Source organism: Podarcis vaucheri, assembly GCF_965113315.1.
Source record: "Podarcis vaucheri genome assembly, chromosome: 12".
In the NCBI taxonomy this organism is placed as follows: domain Eukaryota; kingdom Metazoa; phylum Chordata; class Lepidosauria; order Squamata; family Lacertidae; genus Podarcis; species Podarcis vaucheri.
Window position 1 is genome coordinate 36376972 of NC_138750.1, and position 22461 is coordinate 36399432.

The 22461-nt window shown below is 44.9% G+C and overlaps 1 protein-coding gene and 1 long non-coding RNA gene across 2 annotated transcripts in view; one reads left to right on the top strand and one right to left on the bottom strand.

Annotated features, from left to right (window-relative positions):
* The window catches only part of COL1A2 (collagen type I alpha 2 chain), a 65351-nt gene that overhangs the window by 9005 nt on the left and 33885 nt on the right, over positions 1-22461 (bottom strand). The window contains exons 22-42 of the mRNA XM_082194105.1: positions 22367-22420; positions 21039-21137; positions 20057-20110; positions 19611-19664; positions 19285-19338; positions 17866-17919; positions 16869-16913; positions 15766-15864; positions 13249-13356; positions 12111-12164; positions 11615-11668; positions 8791-8844; positions 8616-8669; positions 8411-8518; positions 6502-6555; positions 6350-6403; positions 5176-5337; positions 3564-3671; positions 1788-1895; positions 482-535; positions 141-248 (exon numbers count right to left, since the gene is read on the bottom strand). Of these exons, the coding sequence (XP_082050231.1) occupies positions 141-248; positions 482-535; positions 1788-1895; positions 3564-3671; positions 5176-5337; positions 6350-6403; positions 6502-6555; positions 8411-8518; positions 8616-8669; positions 8791-8844; positions 11615-11668; positions 12111-12164; positions 13249-13356; positions 15766-15864; positions 16869-16913; positions 17866-17919; positions 19285-19338; positions 19611-19664; positions 20057-20110; positions 21039-21137; positions 22367-22420 (1593 nt within the window). The remainder of the gene's footprint in view (positions 1-140; positions 249-481; positions 536-1787; positions 1896-3563; positions 3672-5175; positions 5338-6349; positions 6404-6501; positions 6556-8410; positions 8519-8615; positions 8670-8790; positions 8845-11614; positions 11669-12110; positions 12165-13248; positions 13357-15765; positions 15865-16868; positions 16914-17865; positions 17920-19284; positions 19339-19610; positions 19665-20056; positions 20111-21038; positions 21138-22366; positions 22421-22461) is intronic.
* Positions 8851-12180, top strand: LOC309515916. Its single transcript, XR_014212726.1, has 3 exons — positions 8851-9180; positions 11009-11068; positions 12060-12180. It is a non-coding gene; the product is annotated as an uncharacterized lncRNA (long non-coding RNA).

Genomic DNA, 22461 nt, shown 5'->3' on the forward strand with positions numbered 1-22461 from the left:
AATCATGCATACCACCCTCGAGCCCCTTGGAGGAAAAAGGTGCAATCAATAAACATGTCTTGGGGACCGAGCCTTTCGAATGCAGCCCTGATAGATTACATCTGACTTTTGATTTTATGAAATGGATAGAAGTCACATACAGGTTCGCCACGATTTCCAGGTTTGCCAGCAGGGCCAACAGAGCCATGGGGGCCAGGGGCACCGAGAGCACCAGAGGGACCAGGGTTGCCAGGAGCGCCACGTTCACCCTGAAAAGATGAAGGCAAAGGACAAATGGAAGACCTTCAATTTTTTTATTTGCATTTTTAATACAGAGACAGAAAAACAACACATCCCCACCCCCCCCCCAGTTGTACAACTTTCATATCAATCTCGACATACAACTAAATAGCTGGAGACTTCCCTAAATGGAAGTCCCAAGGCCTGAGCTTGTAGCAAGCACAGGCTCACTTCTGCCTAGAGAAGGGGAAAACGCGATTACCTTGTAACCAGGAGTACCATCACGGCCTGGAGGACCATCGTTACCTGGATTTCCCTGTGAAGAAAAATATAATCTTAACATCACACACGACATGACATGGAAAAAAAGCTTTACTTTACTGACAGGGGAATGACAGCGTGTTCTGTACCTCCCTCCCGCCCCCAGCTCCAAACCACAGAACAGGTCCAAGTGGAATACTCTGCCACACTTTATTCTTCCATTGTGACCATTTCTCCCCTAATTACTCATTTCAGAGGGATGGATTTAGCTTATTTCTAGATTTCTACAGTTCTAGATTGATCCATTTTTTTGCACTCTATTTATGCATTTCATTTTATTACAGCTTTATTTCATCAGACCAAAAGTAATGGAATGTTCTGAGAACTGTGTGATTTTAATGGAAATATTATTCCCCCCCTTTCTTTTCTTTTCATGTTATCATTTCTTCCTCACTGTGTACATGAAGGTAAAAAAACACAAAAAACGGTAAAGGACCCCTGGACGGTTAAGTCCCATCAAAAGGAGACTATGGGGTGTGGTGCTCATCTCACTTTTCAGGCTGAGGGAGCCACATTCTCAATGGGCAAGTTTGGATAATCATATATTGGCTTAATAAACTACCTTATAAGTGAACCTTTTGGCCACACATGAAGCCCATTCACTCTTCCCTTAGTGGTGAGAGGGGGGAAAAGATGATTATATATCACCCAGAAAACTTCATTCCTGATTGTACAGATCAGGAAATATGGTTAACATCTAAGGAACAAGACATCATATTAAGCCAATTTCAAGCCATGGCTGAATATACTATCTTGCTCTAAAGCTGCTAACTGTAATTTTCAAGCCTACATGAAATGGGAAATTATAGTCAATGGAAGATTTCCTGGTTTGTTTTCTCACTCGCACAAAGGGAGGAACAAAATGGCTAAGTGTATAGTTCAGACCTCAGTTTATTAAGCTGAGACATGATTATCTGTATATGGTCACTGTGAGGTTTCCTACAATGGCAGCTAGTGGAGCATGGGGACGCATCACTTTATAGGATCAAGTGCATTGCTGTCAACCACTTCCAAAGCACACTTCAACATGCAAAGTACATTACATCTGCTATCCTATTCATTGATCCCACTTCCATTTCACTGAATTAAAAAATTAATCACAAACAAACAAACAAAAACCTTCATGCGAAAGAAAAACAGCTGTGTTAAATAACCTTCAAATGTGATTTTAAATGCTGCTGAAAATTTAGAATTCCACCTTCCCCACCTCTATTTCCCCCCACTTATGACCAAAAAGGTATACTTACATCACGTCCAGCTTCGCCCTGGGCACCATTCACACCAGGGGAACCCACGGGACCAGAGGGGCCACGGGCACCTGGGGGACCAGCAATACCAAGGGGTCCAGGCTCACCCTAAAAACAATAGCAGCGATACATTTCATTGCTGTTCGTAGACTTAACTAGCAAAACATTCAATACACCCTATTTGCCATTCATTATTTGACTACTATATAACTTTCAGCTGATGCTTGATGCTCTACAGCAGGGGTGGAAGAATCTTTTTAGCCTATGGTTACCAGATGTCCCCGTTTCCCGGGGACAGTCCCCAGATTTACAAATCTGTCCCCGGACAAAATCCCCGGAATGTCCCCAGATTTCATTTAATGTCCCCGGATTTATATTTTAAGCATTGTAGATTTATTAGTAGGGAATGAATGTTGCATGACTGGTTCAACAGCACAAGACACATCATATGGGGACTTCCGGCGAGGCAAAATGGCGGGCGCCACAGCAGTGAGCACCTCCTGAAGCCAGCCAGAGCCAACTGCGCTACCAGGCTGGCTCTAGGCTGCTGAGACTGCCACTGCTGCCACCACTGCCCAGGGGGAACTGGGGACGCCCCGTACGTCAACGGGGGGAACCGCTGACATCGAGTCGGGAGTGAGAGCACCCAGCTACCTGGCCGACTGCCCAGTGGCGTCCCGGGGCCAGGAAAACCCTGGCGCCGACACTGGGAGAAGGAGGAGAGGAGAAGAAGAAGGAAGAGAGAGAAAGAGGAAGGAGAAAAAAGAGGGGAGCCCCAACTTTGCTGCGCCGCTGCCACTGCTGAGGAAGAGAGGTAGGAGAGCACCGGGAGGGCAAGGACAGGTGGCCGAGCCCAGGCCCAACGCGAGCCTACTCCATGGCTGCTAGAGCTCCAAGAGAGCAGGCCGGGGCCCAGAGGAGATCACAGAAGAGAAAATATTATTTCTTATTTTTTTAAAAAATAACTTTTTAAAAAATAACTTTTTGTAAGTCTTAAAAAAAAAAAGTGTCCCTAGATTCCTTGGAAAAAAATCTGGTAACCTTATTTTAGCCCAGAATGTTATCTCCCTACCCACCAGCCGCTGGTAAGCCAAGTTTGATGTCACAATGATGTTAGGTGAGGGGGTTTTTTTTGCCTGTAGGGGTCTCCAAAAGCCCCTTTCAAAGTGCTATTTAGCACAGTACTTTGAAATGGGCTTTGCAGGTACTACCGGTCAGCAGTGCCTGCAAACTCCCTTTTCACCTGAGCCAGGTTTTTACCTGCCCAACACCAGACATCCTATAGGATGTTCTATACCGCAGCGTGACAGAAAGCAGCTCTTGCTCATGATACATGTGCAGACTAAACTTCTGAGTCTGTTCCAAGCAAGAGTTTCCACTGCCAAGGCAAAAACGTGATTGGTTGAACAGCTGACAGGGCAGGACCATATAACCGGTTCCCACTTTCCAAGCAGCAGCCAATCCCGGACCTTCCTTCAGGGAATTTCTGGTACATGTCCTGCCAGAATGGTACAGTCACCCTCAGGAGGCAGCTAGCTTGAGGGCATCAGCTGAACTCCCACACCAGCATGGGCACCCAATGGCACATCCTATGAAACAGTGCCACAACGCACTTGTAGGAGCAAGCCATAAGACAGAAGTGCGCAACTCCAAAGGAGCAACTTTACACTGTGTTTCTCCTCCAGGTTAAAAAAACCAAGAGTTCAGCATTGAATTCTAATTCCAGACAAAGCATATCTGCCATCTAGCTGAAGACTTGGCAAATATGGTACTCACAAGTGATCCAGCAATGCCTGGGAGACCACGTTCTCCTCTGCTGCCAGGAATACCAAGGATACCAGGAGCTCCAAGAAGACCTTGAGGACCAGGGGAACCAGGGGCACCCTACGCGAAGGAAAGAGCAGAATAAAATTTTCAGATCCTATTTGCAGACTAGCAAACTTCCAATTTGTAACATAAATGAAACTGGTTCTTCCCGTCTCCTTTGGAAACTTAATTTGATCTCAGATGTGCACGTATCTCTTCTGATGTACTCAGATTAAGGTTATCCAGCCTTCTTAAAGACAAATCAGGCAACCTGTACCCTTGCCTTGAAATCCTTATTCTGTTTCAGATCATCTTGTTTAAGTTTGGGAATGGGACCGCATGGCAATGCCAGAATAAGCCTAATGACCTCAACAGCAAATCAAATTAAAACATATTCATTATTTGCCACTTGCAGGGCCAATGAAAGCAGCAGAAAGTGGGACTTCATGCTGCAGTTGCCACACCTGGAGAACGACTAGCAATTCTTAGTGGTGGTGTAGGCCAATGACATCATTGATCCATGGTGGATTATGCTAGCCATTCTCCAGGGGCAGCACCTAGAACCAGCAGCCCCCCCCCCCATCTATCAACTGATGCCCTTTGCTAACAGGCACTGATTCCTTCCTTAAATTGTGTAAATAAGGCTATTGACCTCATGGTTGTGAATTCAGCCAATGGCTACAAAGATTTAGCTTAGAATTTGCTGAGACCAATTTATATGCACATCAATACTTTTGTACTATTTGATGCAAGGACAGATATTTTCAAAGTCTTCACTTAAACACATTTTTTCTTTTTTTAGGTTATTCACAACAGATTTGGGGGCGTGAGCCACATAATCATCCGGTGCAATGGGCAATCCATTGTGTCCAAACATTTTGTGGAATTCTTGCCCTGGCTACCATGGAAGGTTGAAAGTCCACACAATGCACAGAATTCTGGAGCCCTAAATATTGAAAATCAAGATTATATATATCCTTGACTTCATCCTGCTACTTAAGGATGGGCTCGCATAAATAAAACAACTTCAAATAAATAAAGGTTGAATAGGACCTTGCTGAAAGCAGTCCTACTGAGAGCAGCAAAGCTCATGAAGAAAGTGACATATTCCCCTGGAGTAAAAAAAAGAAGCAGAACTCAGAGAAGCCATGCCACTCCAATCCAGCAGAAGACCTGAATGGTACTGATGCATTGGTTTATGTCTGCACGTGCTTAAAAGGGAGATTCCTATATGCTTTGAAGAACACACACTCATGGGCTGTGTTGGCTGATGTCTGTATTTCTGAGAAATACGGCAAGAATGACTAACACAGCCTTGGCCAACCTGGTGCCTCTCTCTCCAGCTGTTATGGACTGAACTTCCATAAGCCCCAGGCAGCATCGCTGTGCTGGCTGGGGACAGACAGGAGTTGTAGTTCTGGAGGGCACCAGGTTGGTGAAGGCAGGCCTAAGAACTGGTATTCAGGCACGACTGATCTGAACCGTTTTTAATTCTGAATTTTACCTTGCTGAACAATGGGTAATAATAATGATAATGAAAATGATGAAAAGGAAGGAAAATGGATTATTTGTAATAACTTACAGCAGCACCACTTTCTCCACTTGGACCTTTCTCTCCACTGAATCCAGGTGGCCCAACAATACCAGGTTCGCCAGCACGGCCAACTGGACCAGTGTCACCACGTTGGCCTCTGATACCTTCTTTGCCAGCTGGGCCAGGAGGGCCAGGGGGACCAGTGATACCCTAGGGATAAAGGAGACAGGTAAATAAATGCCCATGGTTACATTGCTGGTGTAACCAGTTCACAGAGAGCAAAATATTAAACCAGATAGCAAAGAACTGACAAAAATTCTTGGTGAGAAACAAAACAACAACACCGCCACAACAACTAATTACAACAAGCTTGCTCCTGAGGATCACATGGAATTAATGGACTCCTTTCGTCGAGGTTTCTACAGCAGCGTTTTTCAGGTTTCCTATCTACAGGGAACACTTTCCACACCGACTTGTCCAGTTGAGGAATTCCAGGAGCTCTGCCATAGAAACTTTACACATGGTGCAGGATTCTGGAGCATGTTCTATCCAAGGATCAGTGGCATATGATATGCAAATGTGTACAAGAGAACTCCAGGAGCACACTTCAAATGAAAGCAAGTGTTAGGGAGGAGAGGACGGGACAATATGGAGTAAAGAGTGAGGAGGGGATGCTTACATCCCCCACCCCCGTAACTTTACAGGAAGCTGGTTAATCCAGCCCCTCTCCAGCCAAATGTTAAGGCAATATTTTTGTGAGAGAAAAGTAGTATGGAAATTTGTGGGTGGAAAAGCAATTTCAGGGAGGGGGATTTCAGATGAAAAGAGGCTGTTGGGGAAGGGTCAAGCAGCCTCCCACCCAAATTCCCTTCTTCTAGTGCTGCTTTGAGTAAAGGAGAGAGGAGTTTTCTTAGACACATTCATTCATTCATATGCACTGTATAGATAACCCTTCTGTTAAACCAGGGTTTTGGGAAGGCCTGTTGAGCCTAATTGTCACCGTGTCATGTACTCAATGGCTGCATATTTGCTGGAGAAGGTTGGTAGTGATGGATAACTTTCACAGAAGCTTGCCCACTACTTCAGATCTTTTCGAACAACTGTTGACAAGGTTCCAAAGAACCCCAGTTATCCAGGATCGTTCTTTGCAAAGAGGAATTAGAAGACCAGACCCTCTACCTTGTTTAAATTTACAGATGGAGTGTTCTCAATGGCTACTTACAGTGGGGCCAGGGGGTCCGGATCTTCCAGCAGCACCAGGGAAACCAGTGACACCCTGTTGGGGGGAAAAAGATCAAAGAAGAGATCAGGATTTACAAGGACCAGTAGGAGGGTGGATGTAGGAGCATCAACATAATAAGTTTCTACACTTACAGGTGGACCAGAATCACCACGACCTCCAGTGGGACCAGCAGGGCCAACGGGACCCTATACACAAGAAGAAAGAGTAGGAAAAACGAGGATAAGTAGAGTACTGCAAAGTTCTAGCTGTGAAATATTGGCTCGATCATGATTGGAGTTAAAAATTAATGAAAGCTATGCTACTGACTTACTGAAAGGAGGATCAGACACTATTTCATACTCTAATGCAGGCATGGGGAACCCTGTGGCCCTCCCAGTGATGTTGGTGTTGGGACTCCAATGGCCAATGTGGTGGGATGATGATGGGATTTGTAGTCCAGCAACACACCACTACTTTGTAACAGTAGTCATAACGTGGACAAGACGCCATCCCAAAGTTGCTAACTTGGTTTTGAAGAGTGTTGACATTACCACTACCTCGTACATGAGATAATTTTTCTAAGAACAGTTGTGGTTCATATACTACCAACCACAGGCAGAAAAATTAACATACGAGTTACAGTGTTCAGTCAGTTGTTGTTGGCACCCATCTGTCTCGAGAGACAATGGAGGAGTGCGCCATTGGGGGTAAAGTCAAACTGTTGGGAAGTTACAGCGCCTGCTGTGGCTGTAGAAACCAATATGGGAGAGACATGTTTTGTTGTGGCTGGGACAGATGAAGGCGGCTGGTTTCGCTGCACCATGGCATTTCTTCTCTCTGCACTCCTCCCAGTGGTCATTTCAGTTCAGTCAGTACTCATATACTCTTCAAAGTACTACTCTTCATTCAATGAATTGATAATGCTTATGATAATTGGATTATCAGTGATATACCAGGAGTGCTAGTACAGTGGTACCTCTGGTTACGTACTTAATTCGTTCCGGAGGTCAGTTCTTAACCTGAAACTGTTCTTAACCTGAAGCACCACTTTAGCTAATGGGGCCTCCCGCTGCGGCCGTGCCACCGCCATGCGATTTCTGTTCTCATCCTGAAGCAAAGTTCTTAACCCGAGGTACTATTTCTGGGTTAGCGGAGTCTGTAACCTGAAGTATATGTAACCTGAAGCGTATGCAACCCGAGGTATCACTGTAAAGATAAAGGGACCCCTGACCATTAGGTCCAGTCATGGCCGACTGTGGCGTTGTGGCGCTCATCTCGCTTTACTGGCCGAGGGAGCCGGCGTACATGGTCATGTGGCCAGCATGACTAAGCCGCTTCTGTCGAACCAGAGCAGTGCACGGAAATGCCGTTTACCTTCCCGCCAGAGTGGTACCTATTTATCTACTTGCATTTTGACGTGCTTTTGAACTGCTAGGTTGGCAGGAGCAGGGACCGAGCAACAGGGGCTCACCCTGTCGTGGGGATTCGAACCGCTGACTTTCTGATCAGCAAGTCCTAGGCTCTGTGGTTTAACCCACAGCATCACCCGTGTATGTCAAAACTCCTCTGGAAATACTGTATATACACAATCTACCCAGAAAGATGGCCACTGGTATTGGTTCCTTACCACCAATCTATAACATTTATATATTAACTCTTTGAAAACAGCTTATAAGGAAGGAGTTGCTGCTGGAATACAAGTCCCATCATTCCTGACCACTGGCCATGCTGGCAGGAGTTGATTGGAGCTGTAGTTCATCAACATCTGGAAGACCACAGATTCCCCACTCCTGCAAGGTTTACCTAACTCCGAATTCCTCCAAATGTAGTGCTGAAGGCAATCCAGACCTTTTGGGACTGGCATGCTTTGTTCCTGCTCTTTGGGAAAGATCCTAGGCACTTCACAAATCAGCCTAACAGTAATTCTAGATTTGAACCATACAAGCATTCTGCTTCACAGCTATGCAATGGGTTTATGGATGTAGCACTATGAAATCCAAAGAGACTACACAGTTTGATCAGAAGGTGAGGAGAGTTTAATATAAAATTCATTTGACTTACAGAGGGGCCAGAGTTGCCAACAGACCCGACAGCACCTTGTGAGCCTTGTTCTCCTTTAGGTCCTCTCTGGCCTCTTTCACCTTTAGCACCAGTCTGACCAGCTGCACCCTTAAAAAGTCAAGAGGGGAGAAATGTTACTCAAAATACATTATAGCCCCAAACTATTAAAAACCACGTGAAAGCCAATCTTTCCCTTCATACTTACAGGAGGGCCGGCAAACCCAGGAGGACCAGCAGGGCCAACCTCACCACGTTCACCCTATGGTAGGGGAGGAGAACCAAAACACATCCCAGTGAGAAAAGCTAATCGCCATTTCATATCAAAGCTTCCGAGAACCTGTTCGTATCACACTTTTAAAAGAAATTATTCCACTACTTACAGAACTTCCACGAGGACCAGCAGGGCCGGCGGGGCCAGCGGAACCGGCTTCGCCCTAAAACAAACACACAAAGGATTCATGTTGCTAGGATACGCACCAGGCCGTCTTCTACTGCAACTCCATGGCTGAAGGAAGAAGCATCTACCCATCAGCCTCTTGGTGATCCACTGATGCAACTCAAACAATCAGGTGCTAAGAGAGCAGGTGCATTGCAGCAGGGTGCCTTCAGAACAAATTGATCCCAATGGCTTGGGCATAAGAGCCACAAGCAAGGGTTCAATCAATCAATCAATCCATCCATCCATCCATCCATCCATCCCAAGGCACTTTTGGCTAGTTTGCCATATTTCATTTACCATTTCATTTGCCATTTGGATATGAGGCAGAAAGGTAAGTTAAACTCATTGGTGTTCTATTTAGGCCCTGTAAAAATGTGTTCTGTCCCCTTAAATTACAGCCCAGACTCCTCATTGCCTCTATGACAAAGATAGTGAGAAGGGTGTGTAAATAACAATAACAGAGTAGGCGCAATGCCATCTTTTAAAATGTAATCCTTTCCCGCCAACATTTTTTTAACCATGCTTAACTTCTTTTCAATCAAAGAATGGCCATGAATTCAAAGTGCCATGTTAAGGATGCGCAAGCTTTCTTTGCACTGAAGGCTCCTATGCCACGACAAAATGGTAGCTGTTTGCTTGTGATCTTGGTGTCGGGGGAAGCTGCTGTTTGAAAAATGTAAGCCAAATAACATCTCTCTGGGGGCACTGCATGGAACCAGTTACACCATTCATTTCCAGTCATTGGTCTTGACCCCAGATCTTAACAGATATAAAACCATACAGACACAGGTAAAAAGCCAGGTAGCTATGCAGCCTACACTTATCACCCAAGAAGGGGAAAAAATAAAATAAAATCATGAAAAGTACAGTTTGAGCCTTAAATTTTAAGTGTGTTCAAGCAATTGTCCTTATAAGCCTCCGCCTGAAATGGCATGAGAGCAAAGAGCCCCAAATGGCCATCGTGCTCTTGGGGGGGTGGGGGGGGAGACAGGATGTCCTGTTCTTTTCCAGGGCAGTTGACGCGTGTATTTTACTAGGGATGTAGGGATGTTCCCTCAACCATTTCATTTCCTGGGGAATATTTACATTTTTAGGGTGTTTTCTGAATTATTCTTATTCTTATTCTTATTTAGTCATATCCTGGCTTTTCCCCAAACTGGGACTCAAGGCAGCTTACAGATAAAATAGAAAAAGCTAATAACATAGAAAAGATAATCATTAAAAAGCAATTAAACACTAACAGAATTAAAACTAATGGACAGATCTATTAAAAACACAGATAGCAACAACAATAAAAACAGCACAGCACCAGCGCCTTCCTTAAAAACAGCCAGTTCCTAAAAGCCTGTTGGAATAGGAAGGTATTCACCTGCTGGTGGAATGACAACAAGGAGGGAGCCAGTCTAATTTCTATAGAAAAGTCTGAGAGCATAAATAGGGATTAATCTAAAGCCAGGGTGTTGACCCTGTCGCCTTCAAGATGTTGCAGAACTGCAACTCCCATCAGCCTCAGCCAGCACAGCCAGGGATATATAATAGGAGCTGCAGTTCAGCAATATCTGGAGGGTGACAAGTTCCCCATCCCTGATCAAGGATTTAGGCTGCAATCCTATACCCACTTATCTGGGAGCAAGACCCACTGAACTCAGTGTAGAGGTGTGCAGGATTGCAGTGTTAGAGTTGAGTCAACTGGGCCTAGTGCAAGAATGTATTTTTGGACTACAGATCCCATCATCCCTGACCATGATGGTTCAGGGTGATGGGAGTTGGAGTCCAAGAACATCTGGAGGGCCACAGGTTCTCCATCCCTGGCTTAGCAGATAGCATATTTGGCAAAACTGGATTCATATCTTTGCTCAACCTTCAGCTGACTGTGTTCTTATGGGCATGCCATTTATGTTCATTTCTCCATCTGTAAAATGGGACTATTAATAACCACAGATGGTGAATAAGATAATTACTAGGATGCTCTTTGGACAGGAAGAAACGCTATAGGAATAAGCAGCGCTTTTTTCTGGGGGGTACGCATACCCCTAAACATTTTGTGAATCTTTGTACTTTTGTCCATTCTCTGTATTTATTTTTCCAGATTTGAATTATAAAGTGGCGATTTTCTTGAGTCAAAATGAGAGTACCCCTAAACATTTCTTTATTTTTAGGGGGAAAAGCACAAGGAATAAGGAAAAAATAGGATAAGACCCAATGCGTAGGACAGCACTGTAGGTATTGTTTTAACTTTCTCTGTTATGTGTAACTTTTCCCTACCACTAAGATATTTTAAAATATAAAGCGGATTATAAATGCTTTCACACAAACATCTTGATATTTTTCCCATTGTGTTTTATTTGGATGCTGTAACATTGGAGGGGTGAATCTCACCCATGAGAAGCTGCCTTATACCACTAGATTGGTCCATCTAGCTCAATACTGTCCGCATTGACAGCCAGGAGATAGTTCAGTCGGTAGAGCATGAGATTCTGGATCTCAGGGCTGTGGGTTCAAGCCCCATATTGGCCAAAAGATCCCTTCATTGCAGGGGGTTGGACTAGATGACCCTCGTGGTCCCTTTCGACTCTACAATTGTATGATTCTGATCCAGGGATTCTGTGATCCAGGGTTTCAAGCAGGAGTCTTTCTCTAGCCCTACCTGGAGACGCATTGAACCTGGGACTTTTACATGCAAAACACATGCTATACCACTGAGCGATGGCTGCTTCCCATACTAAATGCAAGCCTGCTAAGCATCTGAAAAGTCTGCCACTTACTCTTTCGCCAGTACTTCCAGCAGGGCCAGGAGCACCAACTGCACCAGGAATACCCTGAAAAAATCAAGCAGAATTACAGGTTTGAATCTAGGGTGTTTTTTCTCCCCATGTTAAACCCACACCAGAAGAAAATTATCCAAGCTATGGATAAATTGCACAAATGAAAAAACGACACATTTAGTTTTTGTTTTTTAAAAAGGTTTTGTATTGTTTTCAGGTTTTTTGGTTTTTTTAATCCAGAATCAGAAATCAAAGTAATAGTTGTCCAAACAAGTTGCATTAACTTCCTTAATAATACCAGTGACGTATTTTCAAGATCTTCAGTGATCTAAACTTACTTCAGGCTAATATCACCGAAGGTTAAGGGTCTGGGTGCAGAATTAATGGGCTATGTATTGGGACCTAAATCCAATTATTTTTCTCTCCCCCTCTTGATTACTAAAAGGACTGAAGGCTTGGCTCCTAGGAAATAAAGCAATTTAAGAAGTATACTTACCCGTGAACCATCTCTTCCTGAAGTTCCGGCTTCTCCTCTGAAGCCTGTTGGACCCTGAAATGAAGCAGGATGCAGCATGAATTCTGAGTCTCACTGTCTAATTCAGAGGCTTTCAACCTTTTTGAGTCCACGGCTCCCTTAACCAACTACATTCTTTCTGTGGCACCCCTCTGGGGCTCAGGAGCCCAGTTATGTCACCCTTTGCCTGCAGAGCCGGCAGCCCCTCACCCTTTTTCAAACACCCTCTGTTGTGGAGTGTTCCCTTAGCCCTCTCCCCTCTTCCTTGGGAGTCCTCTATTATTTCCTTGTTTTCATTTTTCATGTCTGTTGCGTCTTTATTTTCTCCCCCTTTGCAACTACCAATGCTCTGGGTTGCCAGTGGAGGTAAAAATCCTCTTAGTTGTGTCTTCTGCAGATGGAAAAACAAACACCCCTATTTTTCTCCATTTTTACTGAATCCATAAACCAGACAATTCTAATATCAATGCCTGGAAAAGGAATTGGATCCACACGAACAAGAGAGTTGAATGTTACAAACACCTCCCAGTGAACTCAGTTCATCAAATAATTATTGCTAGGTCCCTCAAGATCATCTAATATTTTTTATTTTAAAAATCATGAATAACATTATGAAATGAATTTTAAAGGTAGCCAGCAGAAGACAGGAATGCTTTTGTAGACAGGAATGGATGTGTTTAGCGCTTGCCATTACTATATTCCCCACTAAGCCAATTTCTTGCAGATGCCTATGATGTTGCGTCCCTGGAAAACACAGTCTCACTCACATATGTACTCAACTTTGGGTCTTGATAAACTAAACCAGAATAATAAAAAATTAATTGACAGAATTAAACTTGCGGGTCACTTATTACACAGAAGGTTTCCAAGTGACTTGCCGCATATGATTCTAAGCCAGGAAAGCTGAGCCTAAGGCTTCCTACTGCAGCACAAGTGCTTAAAATGGGGTCTCTTGATTACTATAGCTACTCAGGGACCGAACCTGGGGTTATCAGCTTACAAAGCATGGCCACAGCCTTTCCCCACCGAGGAAGACCTTGCGATTAAAATACACCAGGGGCGACTTTGCGGATGTGATGAATTGTTGCTCAGGAATCAGCTTGCCTCTTATTGGCCTTACCTTTTCACCTTTGCCTCCTGGGACGCCAGCAATACCTCTCTCGCCAGGCATTCCACTGGGACCAGCTGGGCCTGGGGTACCAGCAGCACCAGCGGCACCAGGCTCGCCCTAGGAGAACAGGAAAAGAAAGATTCAACCTTCAAGAGCCCTAGGGGGAAATGAGCCACATGCTTCATTGTGCTGCCTGCGAATTGCTTGTTAGTATTCTGAAAGGTACTGCATTTCTGAATACTGCTGGGGGGGGGGAATACTCTCTGCAGTGGCCGCCCAGGAGTGGAGGTGATGTTTCTTATCCCATGACATTCAAATGATCCATTCTCCAAACATGCAGGTAAAAGCAGCTGAATACATCCTAAGCAGAAATGTCTGGTTTGGGATAGGTCTGATTAAAATAGGTCAATTTGGAGGATGTCTTCTGGGTGTTCAAAAGTAACCTGATATGAGTATGAGATTCACTTCATTATCATCCTGGCAGCATCAAGGGATGCCAGGAACCATGTGAATTATATTTTCCAAGAGTTGTATCTAACTAAGCTATACTCACCATTGAAATTGATGGGCCTAAGCTGGTCATGCCCTTTATTTTTATTGGGTCTTCTCTGAATAGGAATAACCCCTGAATAGCTCAGTCAGCAGAGCACAAGACTCTTCATCTCAGGGTCATGGGTTCAAGCCACACGTTAGGTGAAAGATTTCTGCATTGGACTAGATTACCCTCATGGTCCCTTGCAACTACGATTCTAAGAAATCTATGAAACATTGGATACAGGCATGGGCTGTCTGTCATCCCTTCAGCGACATCCAGGGCTTGAAACCTGATAGCCAACTAGAAATACTTTTCTAGAGACCCCTGTGTACTGCTACCACCCCTCAATTTGTTTAAGGGTTAGAGAAACCAAAAATAGATCCATTACAGGTTGACCAGGACTCCAGATCCAGAATCAACAGGCAGGGTGGAAATTTGCAGAAATCCATCACAGAGCATCCCTGTACATGTCTGGACTCTGCCTCATCACACATGCTGCAGTGAAAAGTGTCATCCTAACAGGGGTGTAGGGAAGGGGCGCAGGGGGGCAGTCTGCCCCAGGTGCCATCATGGAGTGGGGTGACAAATTAGCAAGGAACAATTACTGCCCTACTAGGGCGGTTCATAAATAACTTTTTTTAAAAAATGCCTGCTCCAAAGGTCATATCTTACTACACTAGGGATTATATACTACATATGAAATTTCATGCATATCAGTTAATATCTTGACCCTCCTCCACGAAAATAGCTGTTTACTTGGCTGTTTTCCTTTGTCATGAAGGCTGAACTTTCAACAAAGCCTTTGCTAGATTCTTTTCGGGCACCTGCTAAAAGCATTCTTCTTTAGGCAAGTATACCTAGATGCTTAGGAAGTTGAAGTAATTTTAATCTTAATCTTTTAGCTTTTGTATGCTTTAAAGCAAGGTTGTTAATTTTTCTGATTTTACTGCTGTGGTGTTTTTTTCTTTTTTCTTTTGGTAAACCACTTTGCAGGTTTTTAAAAATAAATTTTATTAAATAAACAAACAATAAATATAAATAAAATAACACAAGCCAAAACACAATAGATTTAAGTAGATTTAAGTATCTGTCCATAGTCGCCTACTTGTTATCAGAGGCTCAGAATCCACAGTCCTTTGTAAGAAAATATGAAATAATGTAAAACCATTTTTGCAGGCAAAACACACACACACACACACACACAATGTGTGTGTGTGTGTGTGGGGTGAGACAAGAAATTTTTCGCACCGGGTACCACCTGACCTTCCTACACCCCTACATCCTAAAGCAAGAACTAGTAAGTATATATGAAGCTGCAACTATGCCAGTAGACAAAAGCAGAAGAAAAGGAAGGCTCAATCCCTGATCTAGACAAAGCCACATGACTGACAAGCTCCAGATGCATAATGAGGATTCCTGGCCATGTTCATCTAACAGCATCCCACCCAACCCCTACGCAACAACTTTATTTGAAATTTAAGATGATGTTCTAAAGCACCTATTAATACCAAATAAAAAGCTGCTACTCGGTCAACAGCAGGCTTGTTGACAAGCTCTTGAGTTTGCCTATGGTGGGTTCTCTGAATCACAGATGCCCTTTCTAGAACAAGGGTGGTGAGCACCTAGCCCTTCAGATGTTGTATTACAACTCCCTTTATCCCTGATGATTGGCCTTGCTGGCTGGGACTGGTGGAACCTGCAGTCCAACAACATCTGGAGGCCCACAGGTTGCTCATTCCTCTTTTAATACTTCTCACAACAAAGACAAGTGACTGATACCTAAGTCAAAAATACCCCTATGTGACCACTGCACCATTCGCCGATAATGTAAAATCTTAAAGGCAGCAAAGCAGCAGACTGCTGACATGCTACACACACCAGGCACACATGTATATGGGAGGTTTCCATCAGGCTCCGGCTAAGCGCTTGCATCAAGGAGATAACACTGCCCTCCCCAGGATTTCAGAAAAATAGCACCCTTTTTGCCTTACCTTGTTACCATCAGTTCCTGGTGGGCCGGATGGGCCACGGCTTCCAATGGAGCCTACAGGACCTACAGCACCACTTTGACCTGGAAGTCCACGCTCACCCTGGAGGAAGAAGATGGGCAAGAAGTTAATTGGAATCCAGAGGCCTTGAATTTTGATAGCAAGCTTAGCATTTAGCACTGAAGCCTGGAAGATGTTAGTGGTACCACCAACAAACGCTATTTTTTTGCTTCTTCGCTCATACATAGCTGATGAATGGGATCTAGGCTTAAGGGCAGGCCTTGCTCTTCTGCAGGAGTCCTGCATCTAAACAAGAACTCAGAGTGCTGTTCTCTAGATGCAGACGCATTACTGACAGCCCAGTTCCAAAGACACCGGGACAGAAGGAAGTCCCATTGGTTTCCATGGGACTCACTTCTGAGCCAGAGTTCTTAGGAGACTATTCCTTTACTTGGCTTTATCTCTCAGTCCAGAATTCAGTTCCTCCCTGTCAATATAAGGACATCAACTTGCAACTCTGCATATCCTATGCAGTTTATGTATGCATGCTATATTCATGCAATATTTTACAATTTGATAATGCGCTATGCATGCCATACATGCATATATAAATTATACTGGACACTGAACACATTAACAACACTTAACAGATGCAGCATTAACCGTATTATCTCATTATGTGTGTTGCTGTCCTCTGTACAAATCTTCAGAAGGTGAAAATGTGATTTAGTGTATTATAGGCAGAAGACTAGAAACGGCAGCCTTTCCCCTTGGGAAATCTTCCACAATGGAGATGAGGCATAGGAACCCAAGAAGCTGCCTTATACAGAGTTAAGCCATTTATCTCAGCAGTGTCTACTCCGACTGGGAGCAAACCTCCAGGGTTTCAGACAGGGGTCTTCCCCAGCCCTATGTGGGATTGCACCTATGAAATTCTGCATGCAGAGCATGTGTGTTACCACTGAGCTGTGGTCCTTTCTCCCAAACAGAAACCCACCCCAATAGCAGTGGTTATTCAAGGGTATTCTGAATGCATCTTTCTTAGTTCAAAGGCAGGTATTGCAGACTTTAGGAACAAAGCAAAGCACAGTGAAAAATAAACTTACTCTTGGACCAGCAGGACCAGCAGGACCGAAATCACCATGAAGACCCTATGCACAAAAGAGAGACAAGTTACGCTTAACTTTGAACGTGTTTTCCTTACTGTCATTTTAAGAATTATTATAGCTACCGACTGAGGTTATTTCAATCCAGTGAGATAAAAAAGGAGATGCACATTTTGTTCTCAAAACTGTGGTGCAGCAGAACGTAGGGCTCAAGCCACAAGAGAGAATTTGACTCTGTTGTTGTGTTCCTTCTCGTTCTCTCTTGCAGGCTGGCAGACAACCTCACAGGGTTGTTGTGAGGATGAGGAAGAGACCAGCCATGCACGCCACCATTGGAGTAATGGTGGGATAAAAAAACCCAACCAATGACCAATAAAGAAGACATATATTTTAAATCTGTGTGTATTCACAGGAAGGGGGGGAGGGAACCTACCAGTTTAACCGATTAAGTGGCCATATTTCTAAGGGTAAAATGTGGTTGTTGTTTGTTTGTTTGTTTTTTACAAGAGTGTTTTCCATGCTGCACACTGTGTTATCCATATTCACAAGCCAAAAACAAAGGAGCCAAGGATATCCAGTTGGCTGGAGCAACTCAGGGCAGGTACACTGAATCAAATTAACTCCCCCCTCGGTTTGAGAGGGGAATGTCAGACAAACCATGCCGAAATATTCCTACGGTGTGCTGTAAGCACTGACCATGCTGCCTTAGGGAAAATGTAAAGGGCCATTGCTAGAACCACAGTGCAGCTACTGCTTGTCCCTACAGAGACACAAGGGAGCCAGAGACATTCCCTCATGCCTCTTTAAAGCACGCCAACCCGCTTTTCTCCCGGCCACATTGGACACCTGCGTATGACAGGTGGGCAGCAGGATTTCTCTCACTGCGGTTAGACAGGCACAGACTTTCTCTCTGTTACCCTACCAAGATTCGGGGCACTGCCTTTGTGTGGTTCAGAAAAAAACACATCTTATCCATAAATGTATTGTGTTCAATTACCCTTTCGCCTGGTTTGCCAGCTTCACCAACTGGGCCTGAGGGACCTGGAAGACCCTAAAATGAAAAGAAACAGATGGCAATAATCAACAACTCCACAATCCTTTTGTGTATTATGAAAAGTTACAGGTGAGCCTGTGCAAAAGTATTAGTAAACGCAGTCTAAAATGTGAGGGCTCTTTGAACACAGGCTTTGTTCAAGACACAGGAACAAGGACACTGACTTCCTGTCAGAGCGTTGGTCTTTTTAGCTCAGTATTGTCCACATTTATACTGGCAAAAGCTCTCCCAGGTTTCAGGCAGGGGACATTCCCAGTCCCATCTGCAGATGCTGGGGACTGAACGCGGGATATTCTGTATAGGCAACCTCCCGTTTACGAGGGGAGTTATGTTGTCAGGCACCCGTGTGTTTAAGTAAAACCGTGTGTGTTGAAAGCACAGTTGAAAAAGCCTGCAAACATCCTCCAAACCCCCTTGCTCAAACTAACTCTCCACAGGCCTCAAAGGTCCTGCGGTTGCACTTGCAAAGGCTTGTGGGATTGCTAGTTGCTGTTTTTACGCCATTTTGCCATTTCCGCACTCTTTCAGGGCTGTTTTTGCCCCTTTGTGTCCCACTTCTGGGTTCCTGTGCACCGTCACGCATGCCTTGAACACACATAAATGGGGAGTTGCCTGTACAAAATCCACATGGACTGAAACGTCTATGGATTACTATTGCTGTTCTCTGCCCAAACCAACTTATTATCGTAATTTGAGTGGCAAGCCTCAGATCTTAAAACAGCTCTTCCCTTCACTGAAGTGCATTATACAGATTTTCAGGATGACTCCCTTATATGAAAACCAAGCCATGTGCAAGACAACTCCTTGCAAGACCACATTAAGAGATTCTTAAGAAAGATGTGGCTTAAATCAATTCCAATTATCTACCACTCCTGTTTTCGTGTACTAAACACATTTATACTCTGTGCACTGTGAACTGTATAAGCCAAGACATACTAAAATGCTTCTGATCATTTGTGCTTAGCACAGTTTCCAACTGCAAACAGTGCAAAATCTGCGTTAACATTAGCTAGTAAGAAAGAGCATATTTGTTTAAGGAGAGCAAGGGATGCAAATGTTGGCCTCTGATCCTGACCAGGACACCAAGGGCCACTGAGAGGCTGCCTCCCAGGAGCATCACTGTAATGGGGAGAGCAACATAACCCCACCTATCAGCCACTGAAGGAGCAGCTGCTCCAATCCTTGCTTTCCTCATCCCTTCCCATTCCTTTTTCCTTTTCTGCTGTGTTTATTAGATTGTGAACTTGTGCACAGAGACCCTCTTATGTTTTAATGTGTGTACAGTGCTTAAAATGTTTCAGGCACTTGTTAAATAATAATATTTGTATTATCATCATCCTCACCACCACCACCACCACTTACTTGGAAGCCAGGAGCACCAGCTGGGCCAGTTTCACCTTTAGCACCAGGGTTGCCCTAGAGGAATTAAAAGACAGAATAAAAATAAGCACCCAATGCCTTTGGAGCGGAAGCATGGCTAGACGGCTCCCCCCCCCCCCCGGACTTTTTTTCTGTATTAAAATCAAGGAAGTTCAATGGCCACAATGAAATAGGCAACTGTCCCCCTGCAAAGCTACCCAAAGGAAGGCACATGAAGATCAGTGCCCTCCATTGAAGTTAATGGGCAGACACAGGTAGTGGAACTCTGTGTTTGTGTCAAAGGTTAACAATGATGATCATGTACTTACAACAACACCAATTGGACCTTGAGCACCGTTATTTCCCTCGGGACCAGGAGCACCCTACAATAACAGAGGGATGAGTTATGGACAATATACGCCATGTTTGTTATCTTCCTAAAAATAAAATGGCATCACCTTAGCTGATTATTTAATGGATGAGGTGGTCCCTCCATGAGATGTAATCCAATGACTTTGAACATTGGTACCATGTAGAAGCTAACCTATGGCATGTGTACACATACACATACACAGGCACACAAACACATTCCTTGCTTGCACACAGGGTAGAGTTGCTCCACAAAACAAACAACTGTTTCATTTGCATTAAAAATAGAAGATAATAGACAGGTAGACAGGTAGTATAGCCCTCCCTTAGAGGTTGGCAATTCCTGTACAGATCCTGCTCTCTTAACTAAGGCATGTTCATTGGGACATAAGATAGCTGCACATACCCGTTGGCCAGCAACACCAACATGGCCTCTGTCACCAGGTTTGCCAGGCTCACCCTACGGCAGAAAGAAAAGAAAATGAAAACAAGATTAGAACAAACATCAACTACGCTCAAGTTCCTTTATTTGGGCTGATGCACCTCCTCTATTTCCGAAAACCCACCTGTGCTCTCTGAGACTGGAGTCAGTGCCAGGGGGGGCGGGCAGCATAAATGGGTACCTGTTGATGTCCCTACCCAGGCCAATGAGAATTAGATTTGCGGCCCCTCCTACTTATGGTTCCCACCTGTTTGCTCACAAATCCCCTGTCCCAGAGGGAAAATGTCTAGTGATGGCAGGAAGCACGAGAAGAAGCAGTTCTCTCCCCAGGAAGCCAGCAGGCCCTCCACTAAGGGCATTGTGACTAAGGACCTTCCCCCCCCCCCCGACCCCAAACCTGGGCAGGGCATTGATATGGACTGTAACCTTACACTAGCACTGTAGTGCCATCACTCTGGTATTTGTTGCTGGGATAGGTAAAGGCAAAGGGACCCTTGACCATTAGGTCCAGTCGTGACCAACTCTGGGGTTGCGGCGCTCATCTCGCTTTATTGGCCGAGGGAGCCAGCGTACAGCTTCTGGGTCATGTGGCCAGCATGACTAAGCCGCTTCTGGCGAACCAGAGCAGCACACGGAAAAGCCGTTTGCCTTCCCGCTGGAGCGGTACCTATTTATCTACTTGCACTTTGACGTGCTTTTGAACTGCTAGGTTGGCAGGAGCAGGGACCGAGCAATGGGAGCTCACCCCATCGCGGGGATTCGAACCACCGACCTTCTGATTGGCAAGCTCTAGACTCTGTGGTTTAACCCAAAGCGCCACCCGCATCCCTTTGTTGCTGGGATACCAGAAAGATTAACATGAGGACACGAAGTTGGCGTTGCAGACAATTTCTCATGCTACCAGGCTGTTATATGGTGGTACCCCCCCAAGCTCCATTGCACTTACATTGGGACCTTTAGGTCCTGGGAATCCAATGATGCCAGGTTCACCTCTTGGACCAGCGGGACCAGTTGGGCCAGGTCTACCATCAGCACCAGCCAGACCCTAGAGGCGGGAAACAAACCACATTGATTTTATCCTAGGTATATTGCTTTACCTCCACTGAGAGCAGCACACTTCCAATGAAGACATTATATCTATATTGCATATCAATACATTACATATCAATATCATGATGCTGTAGACTATATTATACCTATGCTATAGATGCTATATTACATATCAATATCACGATGCAACCTAGCCTCTAGACTCACCCTCTTTTTCTTCCCAGATCTACAACAGGCTTCCTCAGCCTGATGTTATTGGGTTCCCAACTCCCAAGACCATTGGCCATGTTGGCTGTGGATGATGGGAGAGTTGTAGTCCAACAATATCTGGAAGACACCTGACCTGGTTGAGGAAAGCCGGAAAGGGGGAAGTTCTGCTGCAGGCCTGTGTTCAGAGGCCTGTCTGGAAGCTTCTGTGAAACCATTTTAATAAACCAGCACCTGTGCAGAGCCTGAATCAGTAGACAAGGTTCAACAGACACCGCAGTGATGATTTCCTAAACTGGCCTGTACTTGGGCCTGGGATGGCAGAACGGCTTTGAACACGGGAATGTCCCAGGCTCAGACTCTGGGCTCACCAATGATCTCTTGAGAAAATTGCTCAGGGACTTGCAGGATGCTGATGACAGTGCACCTGGGAGAGGGGACCAGTGAACTATGCCAGCCAGGAGGCAACAGTCAGAGGCAAGGGATGCTTCAGAGCGGGAGGGTGGAGCACAGGATGGGTTGGAAGAAGTGAAGGAAGAGGCAGGTTGGGCAAGTGAGGGGCTGTGTGTGCTGCCCCACCCTCTCTTGCACCACTGCCTCCCAGAACCAGGAGGGGATTGAAGACGGAAGATCAGAGACAACTTCTAGGCAGATGTAGTCTCAGGCTGTGTGGACGCAGCCCGTCGGTGGAAGGCAAATAAACTGGTAGAGAGTGTGTGCCCCCTTGTTGCTGCAACTGCTCCATAGATCACAGACCAGGAAATAGTTGCCTGAACCCTAGACTGGTGTGTGTGGGTATCTGGAACGATAGAAACTAAGTGTCCGCTTTTGACAATATTGTGTTAGCGATCTACTATGTGAATTCCTTTGCCTAGGGAGCACCGTGACACCAGGCTAAACAGGATACAAATTTTATAGAACACAGCTGTGGACACTACTTATAAATCTATAACTTTTAACTAAAATCTACATTTTAAAAAAATGATATATTTGTAGGGTAAAGTGTGGGCTACTTACAGGAAGACCTTCTTTGCCAGCAGGGCCTGGGCTTCCAGATTGACCAGGAAGACCCTAAAAAAGCACAGACGTTTCATCTTAGTATCATCTTTGAG